The following is an 18,981-nucleotide window of genomic DNA, read 5'->3' on the forward strand; positions in this document are numbered from 1 at the left end:
CTTCATGATGGAATTAGTGCCCTTATGAGACAACAGAGAGCTCATTCTCTCCCTGTATGGGCACAAAGAAGAGGTCATTTGAGCACACAGTGAGATTGCGGCTGCCTACCAGCCAAGAGAAGAAGCCTCAGAATGAAGCCCACCCTGCCAGCACCTTGATTTTGGACTTTCAGCCTCCAGAACTGTGAGGAAGAAATTTCTGTTGTTTCAGCCCCCAGTCTGTGGTATTTTGTTACAGCAACTCAGTAAACTAATACAGAACATAAAAAGAAAGTCAAGAAAATATCAAATATTAACTAAGAGAAAAAATCTAAATGACAGTAGAAAAACAGGCTGATGATGAGGAATAAAAGAAAAAGAGACAAAATAAGAGATGAGAGAAAAATAAAGAAATGTCTTCCTCCTTTTTTCTCATATCCTCCTACTTGTTTTTTTTTTTTTCTTTTACAAAAGGAGAAAGGTTTTTGGTTTTATTATTGTACAAGTGGAAAGGCCAAGTGAAGAAGTGAGCAATTATCCAGGGAACTGAATTAATATAAAAAGTGTAAATAATTCAGGTCAAATCTCTTTTTGCCCCTTAGCAATGCTTTTTAAATGACAGCATCTATACACTTGTCATAATCTTCCTTTTACTTGCCTCTGCAGATAATATTACTACCTCATCAATTCTAATATACTGGACTTAAGACATATCCAACAACTAAATTTCAGGAGCAAAGAAAAAAATAATGACCTTCTGATGAAACCATAGTAAAGAAAAAACCAAAACCTATGGGAAATTTATGTGAAATGCACCTTGCTAACAGATAAGATTATGCCATAATTTTACAGTTGAAATGTTCAGGATGTTAAACCATTTTTGCAAAATATGGTTTTAAGCGAAGTTGGGGAAACAAAATTTAGTACTTAAAAAAAAAGAGTAAAATCTTCCTGAAACTTATTTTTGTAAGAAGGCAAGAATCCTAACGTTTTTTTTTTTTATTGGCAACACATCCAGATGGTACTTAAGTCAATTTCCTGGATGGTCTGCAAATTTAAAAAGTTTGCAATGCACTAAAATGCCACGGCTTCTCCAGATTAGGAAGGAGACTTGAGAGAATTTGGTAAATTTAGGAATATGAATGTGAGACTAGAAAACTCACTCCTGACTCCTAGCAGATGTGTGCCACTGGACTGAACCAAACTCAAGCACATTTCTCAGCACAGTCAAGCCGTCTTTGCTCAGGGTGTAGAAGGTAAGATATCTTCTCTGCACCTATAGTTTTTATGGTTAAATTATGAAAACAAACATTTTTTGACAGGACATTTCTGAATAAGACTTGAATTTAGGGCTACGATTCTCAAAAGAGGGAAAGGAATATCAGAAATAGAATCTTCAAGGAGCTTTTTTAAAAGAAATCCACTTTCACATGTCCCCTTTTCCCAGTCGACAGTCCCCGGGGGGAAGGAGGAGGCCCCTGGTACTGATGGGAGTAGGTGACATTCCCTCAGGCCTGCATGGTGGGGGTGGAGAGAGGTTGAGAATCAATGACCTAGAGGAAACAGTAAGGAAAAATATTTTGTGGCAATAAGAAAGCATGTAAAAAAATGAGAATTCTCATCTTGGTTTTTGTTTCTTTTACTTTTACAAAACGATAGTTTTAAAACTTTCTTACAAAATTTTTTTGTAAAAAGACGTATAAATGACATGGGGGAGATGAGAATATATTTCTCTAATACAAAGGCATGAAAGTAAACAATATTTCAGGTGCGAGACAGCACACATGGCACATTATTCACTAAGACCAGCATCCTCTGAGTGAATCACTTCTCTTTCTTCCAACGCAGTACTATTGGCTGTGGGAAGCAATTCGCCTGAACTGCTATCTTTCGCTGCATCCAGCTTGGCAGCCTCCTCCCACGTGGTTGCCAGAGGCTTCCCGAGCGTTTCTGGAAGCATCAGTGTCAGCACGCCACTCACAAAGGCCACAATCCCAAGAAGCAACTAGAAGGAATTAAAATAATAATAATAATAATAATAATAATAATAAGTGACACATCAAGAAAGAAATGTACCCTTCAGAAAATAGTAGCCTCTAGAACTTTCTCAGAGGGCGACAGAATTGAATTTGACATAAAAGTTGTCATTTTTATTCCTCGGTGACAGTTATGGTTACTTATGCTGGATGGGGAGTTCTGGAACTCATCGAATGGGCTTAATCTGATCACTCATTAATTCATCATTAGCCACTGTGGAGCACCTACGCAATAAATCCCAGTTCCTGCCGGCATTATCATTCTTGCAGGCACTGTTCTGGGAGCTACACAAAGAATAAATCTCTGTCCCATCTTCCCAGACTCCAGAGTCTTTTTTTTTTTTGAGGAAAATTAGTCCTGAGCTAACTACTGCCAATCTTTCTCTTTTTTGCTGAGGAAGACTGGCCCTGAGCTAACATCCAGGCCCATCTTCCTCTATTTTATATGTGGGATGCCTACCATAGCTTGGTTTTTTGCCAAGCAGTGCCATGTCCACACCTGGGATCTGAACCGGTGAACCCCTGGCCACCAAGAAGCGGAACATGCACACTTAACCGCTGCGCCACAGGGCTGGCCCCCAAGACTCCAGAGACTTATGGAGAAACCCACCAGTTGAGTCTTGTATGGGGACTTGATGGTCAAGGACTGTCTTAGTCAACTCTGTTCCTGCCCCAATAATTGGTAGGCTGTCAGCATTTAATAAATGATGGGGAATGAATGCGTGCATGCACCAATCAATGCTTCAATGAACCAAAACCTACAGAATTTAGCGGGAAACACAACAAAGGCAATGGAAGCTAATTGCTTTTTTGTGGGGGAACGGCCATCTGATTTCCTATAAAAATTCAGTATTTCTTTACTTTCCAGATTTTGACACATAGAAGGCAACCTTCTAGACTAGCACCAACGTGTTTCCCTTTAAATATGCAAACTATATTAAAAATTAAAGTCTACAGATCTATTCTCTGTTGATCATTATGAAGATATTGGGTGCATTTTAGCACTAAATCTCTACACAGTCTGTAAAAATGCATTCTGTCCTTACATAATTTAAACTCCTTTAGCAAAAAAATGCTGCCTGGGAAGAACCCATAAAAATAAATTAAGGCATGGTTTTTCTGATAAATCTACATACTTGGTGTTTTTATAGCCTCTGAGAATGAGAAGCATGAAGCGCACAGAGCAGCAGTGATGTGACGTGAGGCCACATCAGTAACAGATGTGACCTGGGAGGACAGCTTTATATTTGCTTTGCAGAACGCTGATAACCTAATTCTCAGAAATATGTGACTAAGCCTAGAAGCAGTAGTGGAATTTAAAGTGATATTCCAAAGGGGTTTGAAAGGCATTGTCTAGTGTCTTGAGACAGAGCAGGTATAATCCACTAATGTAGACACCCCAGAGGAGCCCCACATCGGGGTCTGAAAAACACAGAAGTCTAAACGTCTAGAGAAGTCTAAAAACACGGAAGAATTAAATGGAAGATCCAAGAGGGGACTAGATTTTTCTTTTTAGCTCAGTAGTACAAAGGATAGTGAGGCAGTAAACAAACCCATAACCCTCCAGCTCCCCTCTCACTCTAAGACGGAGGCCTGGTCTCCTGCTGCCCTGGCCAGCTCCCTCCACCACCACAAAGGTCCCAACAAGCCCACCTCCCCACCTCTCTGTCCCTGGCCAGAAGAAGCCCTTCATCCCTTCCAGCTTCCATCGCCCCTCCCCTCCTCCTCAGGGGTCTCCCTCCATGCTGCCCCTCCTTCTCACATACTTTTGAGCTTCTCCTTTCCAGGGTTATTTTCCCTTGGGAAGAATAAAAGTTCTCAAGCCTCTTATAATCTCTGTACCCACCCTGCAGGGGAACTTATACTTGCTACGTGTGTGGCCTTGGGCAAGTTACTGAACTTTTCTGCTCCTCAGTTTTCTTATCTGTAAAATGGAAATAATAATACTGCCTGCCCCAAAGGACTGAAAGGATTAAGTAATCCACTTAAACGAGTGCCTGGCCCAGGGTAAGCAGTCAATAAATGCTAGTTATCATTACTGCTACTTTATCTTATAAAACGAGCAAAAGAGGGCCTCCGCCTTGGCCCACACCCACTCCAGCCTCTGGCCCATCCTCTCCACAGCAGTCACTGCTTCCTCTCTCAGTCTCTTCCGGTCCTGCCCTGGCGGCAGCGTGGCACACTCCTGCCACCCACAGAAGCTGCTCTTCCCAGGCCACAAATTCCTAGCTGCCAAATCCGAGAGATGTTTTCCTGTCCTGCTCTTTCTAAGCCGCTGTCCTCTCCTGCCTTCTCACCTCCTCTTCTCCTTTGAGATTCTGGTCACCTCCCTGCCTCCCTCAGTCTCTGCCCTGGACCCCTCCCTCTATCACACCTTAAATGCGTTGCTCCCAGGGTTCTGCTCTTCAGTCTCGCTCAGTCCTCCCTCCCCTCATCATAAGCCGACTCCCAAATCTGTGTCACCAATGGACCGTCCCCTGAGCTCCAGACCTGTAGAGGCATCTGCCTCCTGGTCACCTCCCCCAGCCATCCTGCAGGCATCTCCCACTCAACACACACAATTCCAGGGCACTGTCCTTCCCCACCTCAACACTGTTCATCCTCTTGGGTTCCCTCCAGCCCTGAGATCCACTCCTGCACCCCTCCACCCGCTCCACCAAACCCAGCTGGTCATCAGGTCCTTTTCCATCCTGTCCTCTCCAACCCAGCCAGAGTCCAAATTCACTTCTGTTCTGACCTCCTTTGAGATCCTTGCTCATCTTTCCAGACTTCTCTCCTGACTCCCACAACCCACCCTGGGTGCTAGCAATAATGCTTGCACCCAAACCCAAAAGGCCATGTTCCTTTCCCCTCTAAGCCTTTGCCTTTCTTTTCTCTCTGCCTGGAATTCTCTTCTCTCCTCCACCAGGCTGACTTTTACTGGCCCCTCAGATACAGATCAAAGGCCTCCTCGTCCAGGAAGCCTCCCCTCCGGCCCTCGCCTGGGTTGGTAGCCCTCTCCTATAACCCCATTACCCCTCATCTCTGGGGCTTGTGATGGTTCTGCTCTTCTGCCCTCCCCACCACGCTGGCTGTCTCTCAGGACAGAGGCTCTCTCTTTCATCTCTGCTCCTTAGCATAGTTCAAAATCAACACTCAATAAACCTTTGCCAAATGAGCTGATGAGTACAAAAATGATATGAATTAGGTATTCACTTTTTTTTAGATTACTAGAAAATAAAGGTTGATAGTAAAAGCATCAGAATGAGTGATTTTCATGTGCTTCTTTTTGAAAGAGAAAATACAAACTCGTCTTCTCAGTTAGCGTTTCCATTCCTCAAAATGAAAACCCTGCTTCCCGGGCAGTCTGATGTCCACAAATAAGCTTAGTGAGAAATTTAATAATTTATTTCTTAACCATTAAAAACAACAAGCAACATCTGTTGCATCCAAAGGACGCACATTCACAGAGTATTTCTGCAAAATACACAAGACCCTGCTCACAGAGGTTGTCTTGGGGAAGGGGACTGGGGTGGTCAAGGTCAGGGGGAGGCGGGGCTCATCCCTCTGCATTATTCCCTTTTGTCCTCTTTGTTTGCTTAACCTGGGAAAAGGTGTGGTATCTGGGTTTGAATCAAAGCTCTGTCGCTTTTAAGGGGTATGACCTTGGGCTGACAACTACTTTCTGTACGTCAGTCTCCACATCTGCAGAATGGGGACAGCAATAAACAGACTCTGCACTCTGTGAAGACTAATGTTTGTAAAGCACTTAAAATAGAGCCGTCACATAACAAGTACTGTTTAAGTCCCTGTTAAATAAAAGTAAAAATCCCTTTTAACTCCATAGTCCCTAATTGACTCTTATGGATGTCCCTTTAAAAAAACCCTTTATTTGGTTTTTTAGTAATTTTATAGCAGTTTGCTTTTATAGATCTATCTTCTTCAAAGTGTTTCAGCTTATTGTTTTAAAAAACACCTTTCCCATTTTCATCTCTTATTGACAATAAGGAATGCAAAGTGCTAGCACAAAGGAGATGCTTCTAGAAAAGTCCATGCCCTAAACAGGATGGTGGACTCTCCAAAAACATCTCCCTCTGCAGGCCGGGCAGCCCGAATCAATTCTCAACCTCAGAGTGAGCCCAGGAGGAGGCTGGCATCACAGCACCCCAGTCAAGCAAAATTGACTGCTCGCCTGTCACTGGGACAGGACAGGACCACGCTCGGCCCGTGAGGCCAAGAGCAGACGCACACCGCCTGTGTGTGTAGGCGATTCCAGGCAGCATCAAACTCTTCGTTTCATTACTTGTGAAGTTTTGTTACAGTGTATTTTAGAAAAACACAGAACTAGTATAACACCCGTGATCTCACTGAGATTACTGGCCAGGCTATTTGATTTAAAATATTACGTAAATTATAACACGAGTGGCACACAAGGTGAGGGAAACCCTTTGCTGGACCCACCCATGGGGATACAAAATGCCCAATCCTGCAAGAGTTCAACAATTTAACTGGGGGACAAAGACACACATGCAAATAACAAAGCCAGCCCGTGACTGTGGCCTGGGAAAGGAGCGCACGTGAAATGCTACACAGACGTGGGAAAGGTGGGGGGGTGGGTGATTGGATCAGGGTGGCCCTCTTGGAGAAGTGGGGCTTGCTCTGCGTCATGAACGACACCTGGGGGCTGCGTCATCTAAACTCCTGCAGTGTTTGGCCTCGAACCAGCCGTTGGGCAGAGGCGGTGCAGGAGGATGAACTGGGAGTGAGGCAAGTGGGTCCAGTTCTGGCCTCATTTTTCCAGCTGTGTAAGTCACAGCCACTAAAGCTCTGGGGCAGCCTCATCCAGAAGATCCTGGCCAGGCAGCTGCTCTCCACGGAGGCTGGGGAGACCCCGTGAGAGGGACCGTGTTGTGTCAAGGCCATGGACTTGATGGAAATACTGGGAAGAAATCACTGCTTTAACTCATCTTAGGGTTCCAGGAGCCCTTCAAGGCTCTGTCTCAGATGAGTTCACGCTTCTGAGGCAGCGTGAGTCCTAACGGTTCTTGGATTTACCTCTTAAAAACTAAAAAAAGGTCTATATCTGTCTACCTATGGCAAAATGTGATATAAGTATAAAAATGCATAAAATAAATGCACAGTTTAAGAATTACTCATAAAGCAAGCACATGTTCTTTGTTTTTTTAAAAAATTGGCACTTGAGCTAACAACTGTTGACAATCTTTTTTTTTCTTCTTCTTCTTCCCAAAGCCCCCTGGTACATAGTTGTATATTCTAGTTGTGGGTCCTTCTAGTTGTGGCATGTGGGATGCCACGTCAGCATGGCTTGTTGAGCGGCGCCATGTCCGCACCCAGGATCCAAACTGGCGAAACCCTTGGCTGCGGAAGCAGAGCACTCGAACTTAACCACTTGGTCACGGGCCGGCCCCTGCATCACGTTCTTGATCACCCACAATAAAACACTGTTTGCATTCCAGAAGCTTCCTCTCCCTCCTCCACAGTGGTCCCGGTTTAGTCACTTAGCCGTATCTGTTTTCCTGGTTTTAACACCACTTTCATGGCTATAGAATGTCCATGTAAACCTGTTCCCATTCTCTTAAAGGAAAAAAAGGGGGAAAAGATACATGGACGTTTGGCAGGGGGATGGGAGAGAAGCATTCTCTGCTGAGGGCACGTTTAGGCAGAGGCGTAAGAGGAGAGCAGGTGGGAGGTGAATGAGAACAGGGTGAGTGTGGAGAGGAGGGGAAGTGTGTGAGGAAACAAAACAAATAGGGACAATCGGCAGGGGGTTGCTCTGGAAAGAACTGGAATATCAGGCAGAGTTTGCATTTTATTCCGAAGGTGAGGGCGCAGCTGGATCAGAGCTGCGGTTCAGCACACTGTTCTGATGAGGTAGGGGTGGTGCAGCGCAGGGAGGAGACCCTGGAGCGAGGCAGAAGGTGAAGAGGAACTGAACCGGAAGCAGGCAAGCGAGGGTGGTTTTGAGAGAGGAGGTCAGGATTTGATGTCATGGATTGGGAGGAAAGGGGGAAAGAAGAACAGAGTGAATAAAAAGCTGATGCTAAAGTGTCATGCTGGAGGCCACTGACTCTTAACCCAAAGTGGGAGATAGGAGGAGGAGGAGGGAATTGAAGTCACCAACCAATTCCATTTAGGAAACGGTGAATTTGTTGCAAGACACCAGGAAGACTATCCATGAGGCTAGTGGAGGGATGGTTTGCAGCTGGGAAGAGAAGTCAGAACTTAGGAGAGGTTATCCATGCAGGGATTGGCAAAGACGTCTAGGACAGCTCTTGGAGAATGAGTCTATTTCAGGGGCAATCAGAGGAGGAGGAGCACTGAGAGAGGGAACGGCCTGGAGAGCTACAGCAAAGAAGTGTGGGGGAGGTGGGGGAGGGCCAGTAGACCCAGAGCTCGCCCCAAAGGCACTGCAGCACCTGGGGCCACCCCAACCCCATGCCTCCACCCTCCTCATCTCCAAACCCCCCCACCCCGCCCCGTGTCCCATCTTCCTCCTGACCAGAGCATCATGCTAATTCCAGGTGTACAACAGTGCTCCACATGAGTCCCTACCTGTGGAAATCTGCAAACTGAACACAACTGCTCTCACTCTTCATAACCCGGCAAACAGCTCATGCTCCCGGAGCCGGAGGAGGAGCCAGAGGAAGCCTACAGGAATCCAGCCCATGAAGAGCCCCACACGTTTCAGGTAACCGGAAAACCACAGATCCCTAAACCTCTGCATCAGGCACCACAGAATCCTTCAAGGCGCAGGCAGCCTTCAGAATTTGCCTTCACCAGCAGGCACACAGTGGGAACACAGAGGCGAGGGCTGGGGGTGGGAGGCAGCCTGCGATCCAGGGGGAGGTGCCATCCAGGCAGAAGAGCCATCTGGGAGGAGGAGCTCGGGCTAGGCTAGGCCAGGTGATGGAGACCGAGGCACTTAGGAACGACAGAGACCAGAGGTCTCCCTGTGCAGTCCTGCTTCATGATATGGATGAAGAGGCCCTTCTCTGGCAGGCAAGTTTAATTAACAGCTCACCAGTGGTGGAAGGCAGTTGACAAACAAGAAAACAGCAACCACCGTCCTGCTTACCGACTGGTGAGCTGCTGATAAGGTTTCTACAAACCCCCATAATGGAATTATAAATTGGCTTCCAATAAATAAACATGTAGAAGGCAGGTAGCTGCTGTGCCTTTCTGCTGTCTCAGTAAGGTTCTATAAGCCGATGCGCACCTGTGGCATGAAGATCCAAACGCTGGAGAGAGAAACGCAGAGAGGGGCCACGATGCTCCCCACACGGCACACCATGCTGCCACTTCCCACAGCCAGCGACCTGAAAACATGAGGAGGATTAAAACAGCAGCAAGAAGGCAAGACAAGCAGAGCATGAATATTGTAGAGAGTGATGGCAAGACTTCCTGTAGCCTCCGTCCACCCTCCCAGCAGAGAATACATAATAAAACTGAAGCTCAGCCTAATATATTTGGAAATAATTTACTTTAATTTTTTAAGGGGCTAGCCCCATGGTGTGGTGGTGAAGTTTGGTGCACTCTACTTGGGCAGCCCAGGTTCATGGGTTTGGATCCCAGGCGTGGACCTACACCACTCATCAGCCATGCTGTGGTGGTGACCCACATATAAAGTAGAGGAAGACTGGCACAGATGTTAGCTCAGGTTGAATCTTCCTCAGAAAGAAAAATAAAAGAATTACTCGTGACTTATATCCATGTTCTGTGAAACGGTGATGTCTCCAAGCATGCAGATAAGACAATTCAAGACCAAAAAAAAAGGGCAAACCATTCTTCGTCTGCTATGCAGATGAGGCTCTTATGAATGTTCATGCAGTCTAATACTAAGGATAACATCAATCTTCTAGAGCAGGAATTTGTCTGGAGTAGGGAGTGGAAATTTGGGAAAGTAAAATATCTATATCTATGGGACATTCTATTTCAATTTTTTAAAGACAAGCAGTATCTTAATGTGCTTTTCTTCAAAAGTTACTTAAAGAAACCTTATAGAATGTCCAGTAGGAAGGAAAGACTATGCTTTTCATGCAAATAAGTATCTCTTATTAAGAGCAAGGAAAGAGGCCCCAGGAGAAACCAAACCTGCCAGACACCTTGATCTCCCCGGACTTCCAGCCTCCAGAACAGGGAGAAAATACATTTCTGTTGTTTGAGCCACCCAGCCTTTGGTGTTTTGTCATGCACGCCCTATCAAACTAATACAACTGACATCAGAACACCAAGACACACACTCTGAGAAAATTAGCCTTGAGTCATACAGGGAGTCAGTGGGAGCCAAGTGCATTTGAGATTTAAAATGGCTTTAGGATAACAGGGTGTTATTTCAAAACAATTTCTTTAATAGCCTTGCTGATGAGGTATCGACAAAAGCCACGGATTCAGAATTAGCATCATCTTATAACTTTGCAGCATCTCAGAGCTCTGGTAACGTCTATGGAAAGAAAGCGTTTATACCTAACGGCCAAATATTATGAAATGATGAGTAAGTGAAAGATAAGAAAACAGAAAAACAAGTGACTCTCACCTTACGAGGGTCGGATATAGCTCTGCTGTATAAAGGTAAATGAGGCCAAATGCTGCCCCGATAGCAAATTTCCCAGCCATAGTTGCCCCCACGCTCCAAATATGGTAATCCTGAAAAAACAAATAGCAAAATGGACCATGATAAGTAATATTTTTAAAAGAAACATATAAAATCTTTAAAACTTTCTAATTCTCCAGTATTTTTCAGAACAATGAAGAGTTTTATTTTTCTGTTTGAGTTTATTTTGTCAACTCTACTCATGGTCTGCAAAAGCTTTCCATCTTTATGAAATTTAGAGGAAGGTTTTATTGTACCTCCCCCCAGGCTTGGAGATTTCAAATGACAGCCATTTGGGAAGCTGACTTTGGAATGAGACACACCCAGACAGTGCTGGTTCCACCAGTAATTGATCCAGCAGAATGAATCAAAGAGCCATAAAAACAAATTGTGCCCTTTGTGGCGGTAATCCCCTAGCTTATAAATGATCTTCAGAAAATAATCTCAAAGTGGTAACTAAACTATTACAAGAGACTTTTTTTTTTTTTGGCTGATGCATTCCTCAACAGCAAAACCTCTCAGTGCCTCCAACTCAGTCTCGGTGTCCCTAATGTGCGCCACTTCCAGCACTGGCTCACAGACAGCTCCCATATTCCATCCTTTTCTCTCCTCCCCTATCTGCCAGCTGGATGTCGAGACCCAGGTGACCTTGGAGCCCATGTGTTGAGGATGCCAGTGCCTTTGTCAACCTGAGTCCCTGAATGACGCCATGGAGCCAAACACCCCCTTCACCACTCCCACTGTCACCAACCAGGTACACCCACATCGAACTTTCTGTGAGTAAAAAGTAAATGTCTATTGTGTGAAGTCACTGAGATTTGCGGATGCCTCTATTAAAGGAGCTAGTGTCACCTTAATTAATATTGTAGACAATGTGTTGAATGAATTAACGTGACTTGAAAAAAATTGTATTGTGTTGACACTACCATTTGAGGAGAAATTTTACTAGAGGGGAGAAATTTATGGTTAAGGGTTAGTGCTCTTTTTCTATAAATCCCCATCAGCCACTTTCCTGTCTGCTCCGTTATCACTGGTGCTTAACCACTGTAGAACTCCAAGATTCTGGGTTTCCCCTAAATCTTCACCAGCTCCAGGGCAGCTGCTATCAACTCAACTAATATAATTGCAAACTACTTAAAAACACAAATCCAAGAAAGGGATAGATGACATCCCCTCAAATTGGCAGAGGCCTCCTTGTCCTGATGAGCTTTACTGCATTCATGTCAGTTGTATACCAATCACCTGGAAATTTCAGTTACAGAAAACATTCGATTCACCAACCCTGATAATTAAGTGCGGGGTTACTATCAAAGGGAGTCACTGGTTGGCTTAAATTAAATATCAAACAATAAGCAAATTTTAAAATGCCTTGCCCTAAATGTGGAGACACCATTGCTTAATAATTATATAATGACTGGAGAAAATGATGTAAAATAAGAAAAGGGAAACACAGGTTCTGATAACGTTTATTCGGGGAAGAGGCAGAGTGCTTCTGGATGAAGAGGTAGTCTAGGGATGGAGTTGGCCAAAATACAGAAATTCGAGTCATTTCAGTAGTTTACGGCAGTGTTTCTCACTAAAAATGTGCATTTATGCACACTAGGAACTGGAAACTACTAATCTACCACAATGAAAAACAAGACTGTTTCAACTGGAGCAATCTTGACTCCAAGACTCATCGTATCCTTCAGCCGTCTACAGGGCTCCCTCCTTCCTTCAGGTTCCTCATCAAACGTCGCCTTCTCTGAGAGGCACGCCATCCTCGATCACCCCAGATGATATAAATAGTGCACAGGTGTGCCCCCCACCCCTGCACCACCACAGTCATTCTCTATCCCTTATACCGTTTTGTTTTTCTTTATTTTACTTATAGAAACTTGATTCTTCAGCACCTGGCACATAATAGATGCTGGATAGATCTCTGCTGAAAGAATAAATGAATGAAGGTTTAAAATGATGATAATCCCTGGAAGGCGTGATCTCCTTTCTTCTCTCAAGATTACTGTGTCTACAAAATACAACACTGGCCATCTCTGGGAAGTGATGGATTATGGGCTTTTTTTTTTTTTACATTTCTTTTTTTCCTTAAATTTTCTACAGTAAACATGTACTACTTAAATAACAGAGAAAGTATGATTTTTCAAAGAAAACATATTTTTAAATATTAGGTATATACTCTGTCCATATGTCTGAATTGATCTTCATACTTACCGTAATAGACTAAAAGTTCTCCCATCAAATTATCATAGTCCCTAAATAAACATAAAATAACTCACGTTGGGGATCACCATAATCACGCCACAGATCAGTGCAGTTGAGATAAGGGAGAAGGCCAGAATGTTTCTTCTCCCCAAACTGTTCATCCCCACGCACACGAACACGTAGGCAGGAATTTCCACTGCACCTGTCATTGAGCCAAAGGGCCGTGTATTAGCCATGGCATCCAGCTGTACGAAGGAAGCCTGCCTTCTAACCCCCTATCCACAAGGAATGATCCGCCCTCTCCCAGCTCCCAGGGGCCTCTAAACACCATCCAATGACTTCCTGAGAGGCAGGAAGCCCTACCACTTTTAAACTGTGAAATGCAGTAACGTTCACATAATCCACCTAGTGCTTATCCCCTGTCTTAGGGATCTCATCCCCTACTAGGCTGGAAGCTCCCCAGGACACGCACGGCATGGTGTCTGGAGGACCAGCCTGTTGAATGGATAAATAAGTAAATTAATAGACAACATTGGTAATTTCTGATCTTTGGTTTCTTGTGCTTGGCAGAACTAGAGGGAAATTTTTCTATCAGCAACTTCAAACTTAGAAGCTAAAGTAGAAAACTCAGTGTCGGCTAGGTCCATAAGCTAATGATAATTGCTTGATGGATTTTAAACCTAAAAGTAAACATTTCAAAATGTGATATGAGGGGCTGGCCCAGTGGCATAGTGGTTAAGTTCAGCGCACTCTGCTTCGGTGGCCTGGGTTCGTAGGTTTGGATCCCGGGTGTGGACCTACACCACTCGTCAGCAGCCATCCACATACAAAACAGAGGAAGACTGGCACAGATGTTAGCTCAGAGCCAATCTTCCTCAAACAGGAAAAAAAAAAAGAGGAAGATTGGCAACAGATTTTAGCTCAGGGCAAACCTTCCTCAGCAAAAAATAAATAAACAAGTAAAATCTAACATGAATCCCCTGAGGAACAGGAACTTTGTCTTGGACCTCTTTTTCCTCCCCTGCACCAAAAAATTAAAGAGTTGAATCCATTAAGTGCATAATTGACCTAAAAGCCCTTCCCTTGAAGAAGCAAAGTTTGAATCTTAGGTCCAGAGCAAAAAAGCTTTCTATCTATCAGCCAGAATGAAACAGGGAGCACGCAAGAAGATCTCTCAGCAAAACCAAGCACACTCAACAATCTCCTTTGGGAAAATGTCACTGTTTACCAGCCCAGATCTTCCACAGCATGCAAAGTTCTGTTGTTTCCTCCCTCTGCAGCTCGCCTAACCTCAGGACGTGATGCCCCACTGCCTTTTAGGAGGGATGTGCTTTCCTCCACTCAACCACGGAAAGTTACAAGCACCTGGAGAGGCAGGTCTGGGTGGACAGGTCTCCCACAGCTTCTGCAACACGTCATAGGGGTGCACGCATATTTTCTGAGTGAACCTCCTTGGCAGGACATCAGAAATTAAACTCCGTTGCAGCCACTTAGATAAAAACTGGCTCAAGCAAAGGCAAAAAAGGACATTCGGAGCCCAGTTGGAGAAACAGTCTCTCTCCCTCTCATTAACATGAAAAATAAACAGCTCCGGACCCTGCTGTAAGGTCCACGCTTGCGGGCCAGGACAGTACGTGCATCTATTACTGTACTCTTTTTTTTTTTTTTTTAAGAGTTTATCAAGCACTTTTCAAGATCAACTAAGACAATGATCATCAAAAGAGCCTCATTCGAGTGGACCTGGATTATTATCCCCACTTTACAACTAAAATGAAATGATTTGAGCCAAATGAGTAAGGGACAGCTCAGGGACTGGACAAGAGGTCTTCGGGAGCCAAGGCCTCTTTCCTGCAGCCTCCGTCCATGTCTGACCCAGGGCTCTCCTCTGTACAGGACTGTGTGCAGGGCCACCAACCAACTTGCCGGAGTCTAGCAAGGCTGGGCAGGAACTGTGAAACAGCGGAAGAGACATTTAAAGTATATGACACTGATGTTTCTTGAGTTGTTGCTTCAGGATACCAAAACTACATCTAATTTTTGGCTTGACTATGTCTGGGATAGAAAAGATGCAAGCAATGAGGCCCAACCCTTCTGGGATTAGGACAATGTGCCATTTCTTTCTTCACTTTATAATATATGATCTCTCTAATTGCTCAGACCCCATTCTGCTCCCATCACCACATAACCCCAACGGTGTGTCTTGAAGCTCCTGAAGCATTTGTCACTTGCAAGCAGCACAAAACCAGAGCTGAAATTCCCACTAGCCCCAAGCCATCTCAGGAGATGAAAACTTGTTCAAAAATTTCACAGCATAGCAGTATTGACTAGAAGAACCTGTCAGCAAGAGGATTACTGGGAAGGGTAATGACATGGAAAATCCAAGACAGTAGAGAATATAAAAGCATGGATCTTTGTCTTGGAAACATTTTTATATTTATGAGATTGCCCAGCTTCTTGAGAATTTATATCAAAATTAAGAAACTATATCATAAAGATCTAAAACTCCAGCTTTCCTAAGCTTTCCCATACCCCACCCCACTTGACTCTCCCACCATACGCTGCGCTAAGAATACTGCATCATTTCTCAAAGTGACACACAGAATGGGTTTGAAGGCAAGATGGGCTCCTTCTACAAACTTGTTGGTTTGCCCAAAAAGAAGTTCTTTTCTTAAAATGATTTCTCTGCTAATTCCTGCTGTGCTATAATAAACAAAAGCAGATGTGTCATCAAAGCACTTTAATGAGAAGATATAATATCCATGTATAAATATTTTATTTATTTTATTTTATTTTTGAGCAAGATTAGCCCTGAGCTAACATCTGCTGCCAATCCTTCTCTTTTTGCTGAGGAAGACGGGCCCTGAGCTAACATCTGTGCCCATCTTTCTCTATTTTATATGTGAGATGCCTGCCACAGCATGGCTTGATAAGCAGTGTGTAGGTCCACGCCTGGGATCTGAACCAGCGAACCCTGAGCCACCTAAGCAGAGTGTGTGTACTTAACTGCTACACCACCAGGCCGGCCTCTGCAAAAAGTTTAAAGCAAGATTTTCTGAGAATAATATCAAATACAGACAGCCTACATGGAAATAACCAGGAGTTAAGACTAGATGGACAAACGCAGATTTCCAATATTTCTCTCAGGTTTGGCATGAATTTGGTTTTCTCTGGGAGTCATGTCTCAGGCTCTCCAAGCAATATCTAAAGCCATTTTAACCTGCTACTAAAATGAGAGAATCATGACAATGCAAATGACAGTTACAGGATTTAAGTTATTTTGCTGGCTAAAATTGCTGCATTAAGGACATTTGAAGGTAGGAAGATATCAGAACATCTCCAAGACATATTAAATTTTAAAAGGAAAGCAACTTACGAAGAACAATATGCTGTGAATGATCTCATTTATGTTAAAATAGAAAACCTTTATCTGCACAAATGTATGGAAATGCACAGAAAGAGAGCTGAAAGGCTACAGCCAAACATGGGAGTTACCCCTAAAAGAGAGTTCTGAGGTGGGGGTGGGCTTAAAGGAAGGAAGCAAGCAAGGAGAAGAGGCAGAAAAAGGAGAGACCAAACTCTTCTGACGGTTAGCACCTTTTGAAAATTAAATATATGTATGTTACAATATAATAACACTTAAAAGAGATCATAATAATAGAGTTGATAGTATTGTTCCTGGTAGAAAAAAGACAATAAAAACACGGTAGGAACTTACTTCCATGCCACACTTAAATACAACGTAACTACTTACCCATGAGGAAGAGGTTTAAATATTCATTGCCTCCTAAATTAACAGAATTCAAGGAGAAGGAGTAGAATCCCAAAGACCCCGTGAACCAAATCAGCCAGAGAGTAAGAGTCCTTGTTCCAATATTCCAGTCATAAAACAGATCTAGTAGGTTGTGCTTCTTAACTTCAGTGGGCTTGTTACCAACAGGACCGTTTAGATCCAGTGACAAAAGTTCCGCCAGTTTACAGGAGCTGGTCCCATTCCACTTGGCGATCGTATCGACTACCTGTTGTGCTTCTTCATATCTTCCCTCTGAGACAAGCCAAAAAAGTGTCTCCGGGAGCATCCAACAGCACAGGACAAAGGGGACAGTCATTGTGGAGAGGACTATCTGATAGATCCACCAGGTCCTGACCAAGTAACCCGTCAAAGCCACTACCATCGCTCCAATTGCAAAAAAGGAATGCATATGGATGGATGCCCACGTCCGAGATTTCAGGCCAATAAATTCTGTCACGTAGACAAACACCACCACGAGATAGCCACCTGCAGCCTGAAAAACAGAGGGGGGAGGGTGGTCCAGACTTAGGGTCACATTTACAACGACCGGGGAGTCTGATCTCTCTGCAAATTATGCACAGGCAGGAAAGAAAATGACACAATTGTTCTCTGAAACCTATATCACATTTATAAAATGGCATTTAATCCAATTCATCTTTTTTTTTTAAATGGGTCCTTTCATTCTTCCTCTACCTTCTTCAACCCAAATGAGCGGTTATATATGATATAATGCTAGACGTTGCCTTTTGTTTCATTTAAACGTTCCCTTACAGTGTGAATTTATTTCTCAGTTCCTTGTAAATGTGCATATCAATTAATCTACATGCAAGCAGTCCTTATTATTAAATCCTAAATTGTTAAATGGGGACAAAAAACTTATGGTAAAAACATGAGCATAAAAAATTATGAACAAAAATAAATGGGGACAAAAAAAGCAGGAAGAAAAAAGATTTGATCAAAACTTTATTTTGACAGACAAAGAAAAAATAGACATATTGTATTTCATGAAAATTAAAAACTTCTGTGCATCAAAGGACTCTATCATCAGAGTGAAGTCACATATCTGATAAGAGATTAATATCCAGAATATATGGTGAACTCCTAAAACTCAACAACAAACAATCCAATTCAAAAATGAGCAAAGGATGTGGATTTCTTCAAAGAAGATATACTAATGGCTAATAAGCACATGAAACGATGTGCAATGTCACTAATTATTAGGGAAATGCAGTCAAAACCACAATGAGATAGCACCTCATAGCCATTAGAATGGCTACTAGCAAAAAAATCTCCAGAAAATAACAAGTGTGGCCAAGGATGTGGAGAAATTAGAACGCTTGTGCACTGTTGGCGGGAATGTAAAATGGTGCAGCTGCTATGGAAAACGGTATGAGGATTTCTCAAAAAATTAAAAAATAGAACTACCATATGATGCAGCCATCCCACTTTGGGTATATACCCAGAAGAATTGAAAGCGAGGTCTCAGAGAGATATTTGTACACCCATGTTTATAACAGTATTATTAACAATGGCTAAAATGTGGAAGGAATCCAAGCATGTGTCAACAGACAAGCAGATAAGCAAATGTGGTATATATACACAGCAGACTGTTACTCAGCCTGAAAAAGGAAGGCTATTCTGACACATGCCACAACACGAATGAACTTTGGGGACTTTATGCTAACTGAAATAAGTCAATCACAAAAAGACAAATATTGTCTGATTCCACTTACATGTGGTATCCAGAGGTGGCCAAAATCATAGAGACAGAAAGTAGACGGTAGCTGCTAGGGGCTGAGGGCAAGAGGGAATGGGGAGTTACTGTTTAATAGATATAGGGTCTCAGTTTTGCAAGATGAAGAGTTCTGGAGATGAATGGTGGTGATGGCTGCACCACAATGTGAATGTACTTAATACCATTGAAGTGTACACTTAAAAATGGTTAAGAGGGTAAATTTTATGTTATGTGTATTTTACCACAATACAAAAACTGGGGGAAAAACCCTTTATTTTGAAAATAAGCCTAGCTTTAACTTAACAAAATTTGGATCATAATAACAATATGTGGTCATTCTTGGAATAAACAAAGAATGAATCAAATGATGGATTTTCTTGGGGGGTGGTGGTGAAGGGATTAGAATTTTTCCTCCAAAATTATTTCACATTTGACTTTTATAACACAAATCATAAACTTAATTTTTGTAAAATTATTCTAGGGCACGTCTGATTTCCCCAAAGGCCTCTCTCAGTCCTTCGATATTGAAATCATACTCTTCCGAAGGTTCATCATGTCATCATCCCGGTGGATGTTAATTTCTTCAAAAGTTAACTAGTCTAGTTCTGCCAGATCCCAATCGGTCAAGGGATGTGGGTAGCATTCGCAG

At 43.3% G+C, this 18,981-nt stretch overlaps 1 protein-coding gene and 1 long non-coding RNA gene across 3 annotated transcripts in view; one reads left to right on the forward strand and one right to left on the reverse strand.

Moving 5' to 3' along the window:
- Window positions 1-50: 50 nt before the first annotated feature.
- Window positions 51-12,724, forward strand: LOC111775340 (uncharacterized). 2 transcript variants are annotated; one of them, XR_011422137.1, is made up of 5 exons: window positions 51-184; window positions 646-1,235; window positions 8,537-8,703; window positions 11,231-11,381; window positions 12,479-12,724. It is a non-coding gene; the product is annotated as an uncharacterized lncRNA (long non-coding RNA). The 2 variants fall into 2 exon arrangements; XR_011422138.1 differs by having other exon boundaries at window positions 92-184; window positions 1,159-1,235; window positions 11,231-11,359.
- The window catches only part of SLC22A16 (solute carrier family 22 member 16), a 47,779-nt gene continuing 30,400 nt past the window's right edge, over window positions 1,603-18,981 (reverse strand). The window contains exons 4-8 of the mRNA XM_023650920.2: window positions 16,559-17,090; window positions 12,882-13,009; window positions 10,549-10,658; window positions 9,232-9,331; window positions 1,603-1,984 (exon numbers count right to left, since the gene is read on the reverse strand). Of these exons, the coding sequence (XP_023506688.1) occupies window positions 1,772-1,984; window positions 9,232-9,331; window positions 10,549-10,658; window positions 12,882-13,009; window positions 16,559-17,090 (1,083 nt within the window). The 3' untranslated portion in view covers window positions 1,603-1,771. The remainder of the gene's footprint in view (window positions 1,985-9,231; window positions 9,332-10,548; window positions 10,659-12,881; window positions 13,010-16,558; window positions 17,091-18,981) is intronic.

Source organism: Equus caballus, chromosome 10 (genome assembly GCF_041296265.1).
Source record: "Equus caballus isolate H_3958 breed thoroughbred chromosome 10, TB-T2T, whole genome shotgun sequence".
Classification (NCBI taxonomy): Eukaryota; Metazoa; Chordata; class Mammalia; order Perissodactyla; family Equidae; genus Equus; species Equus caballus.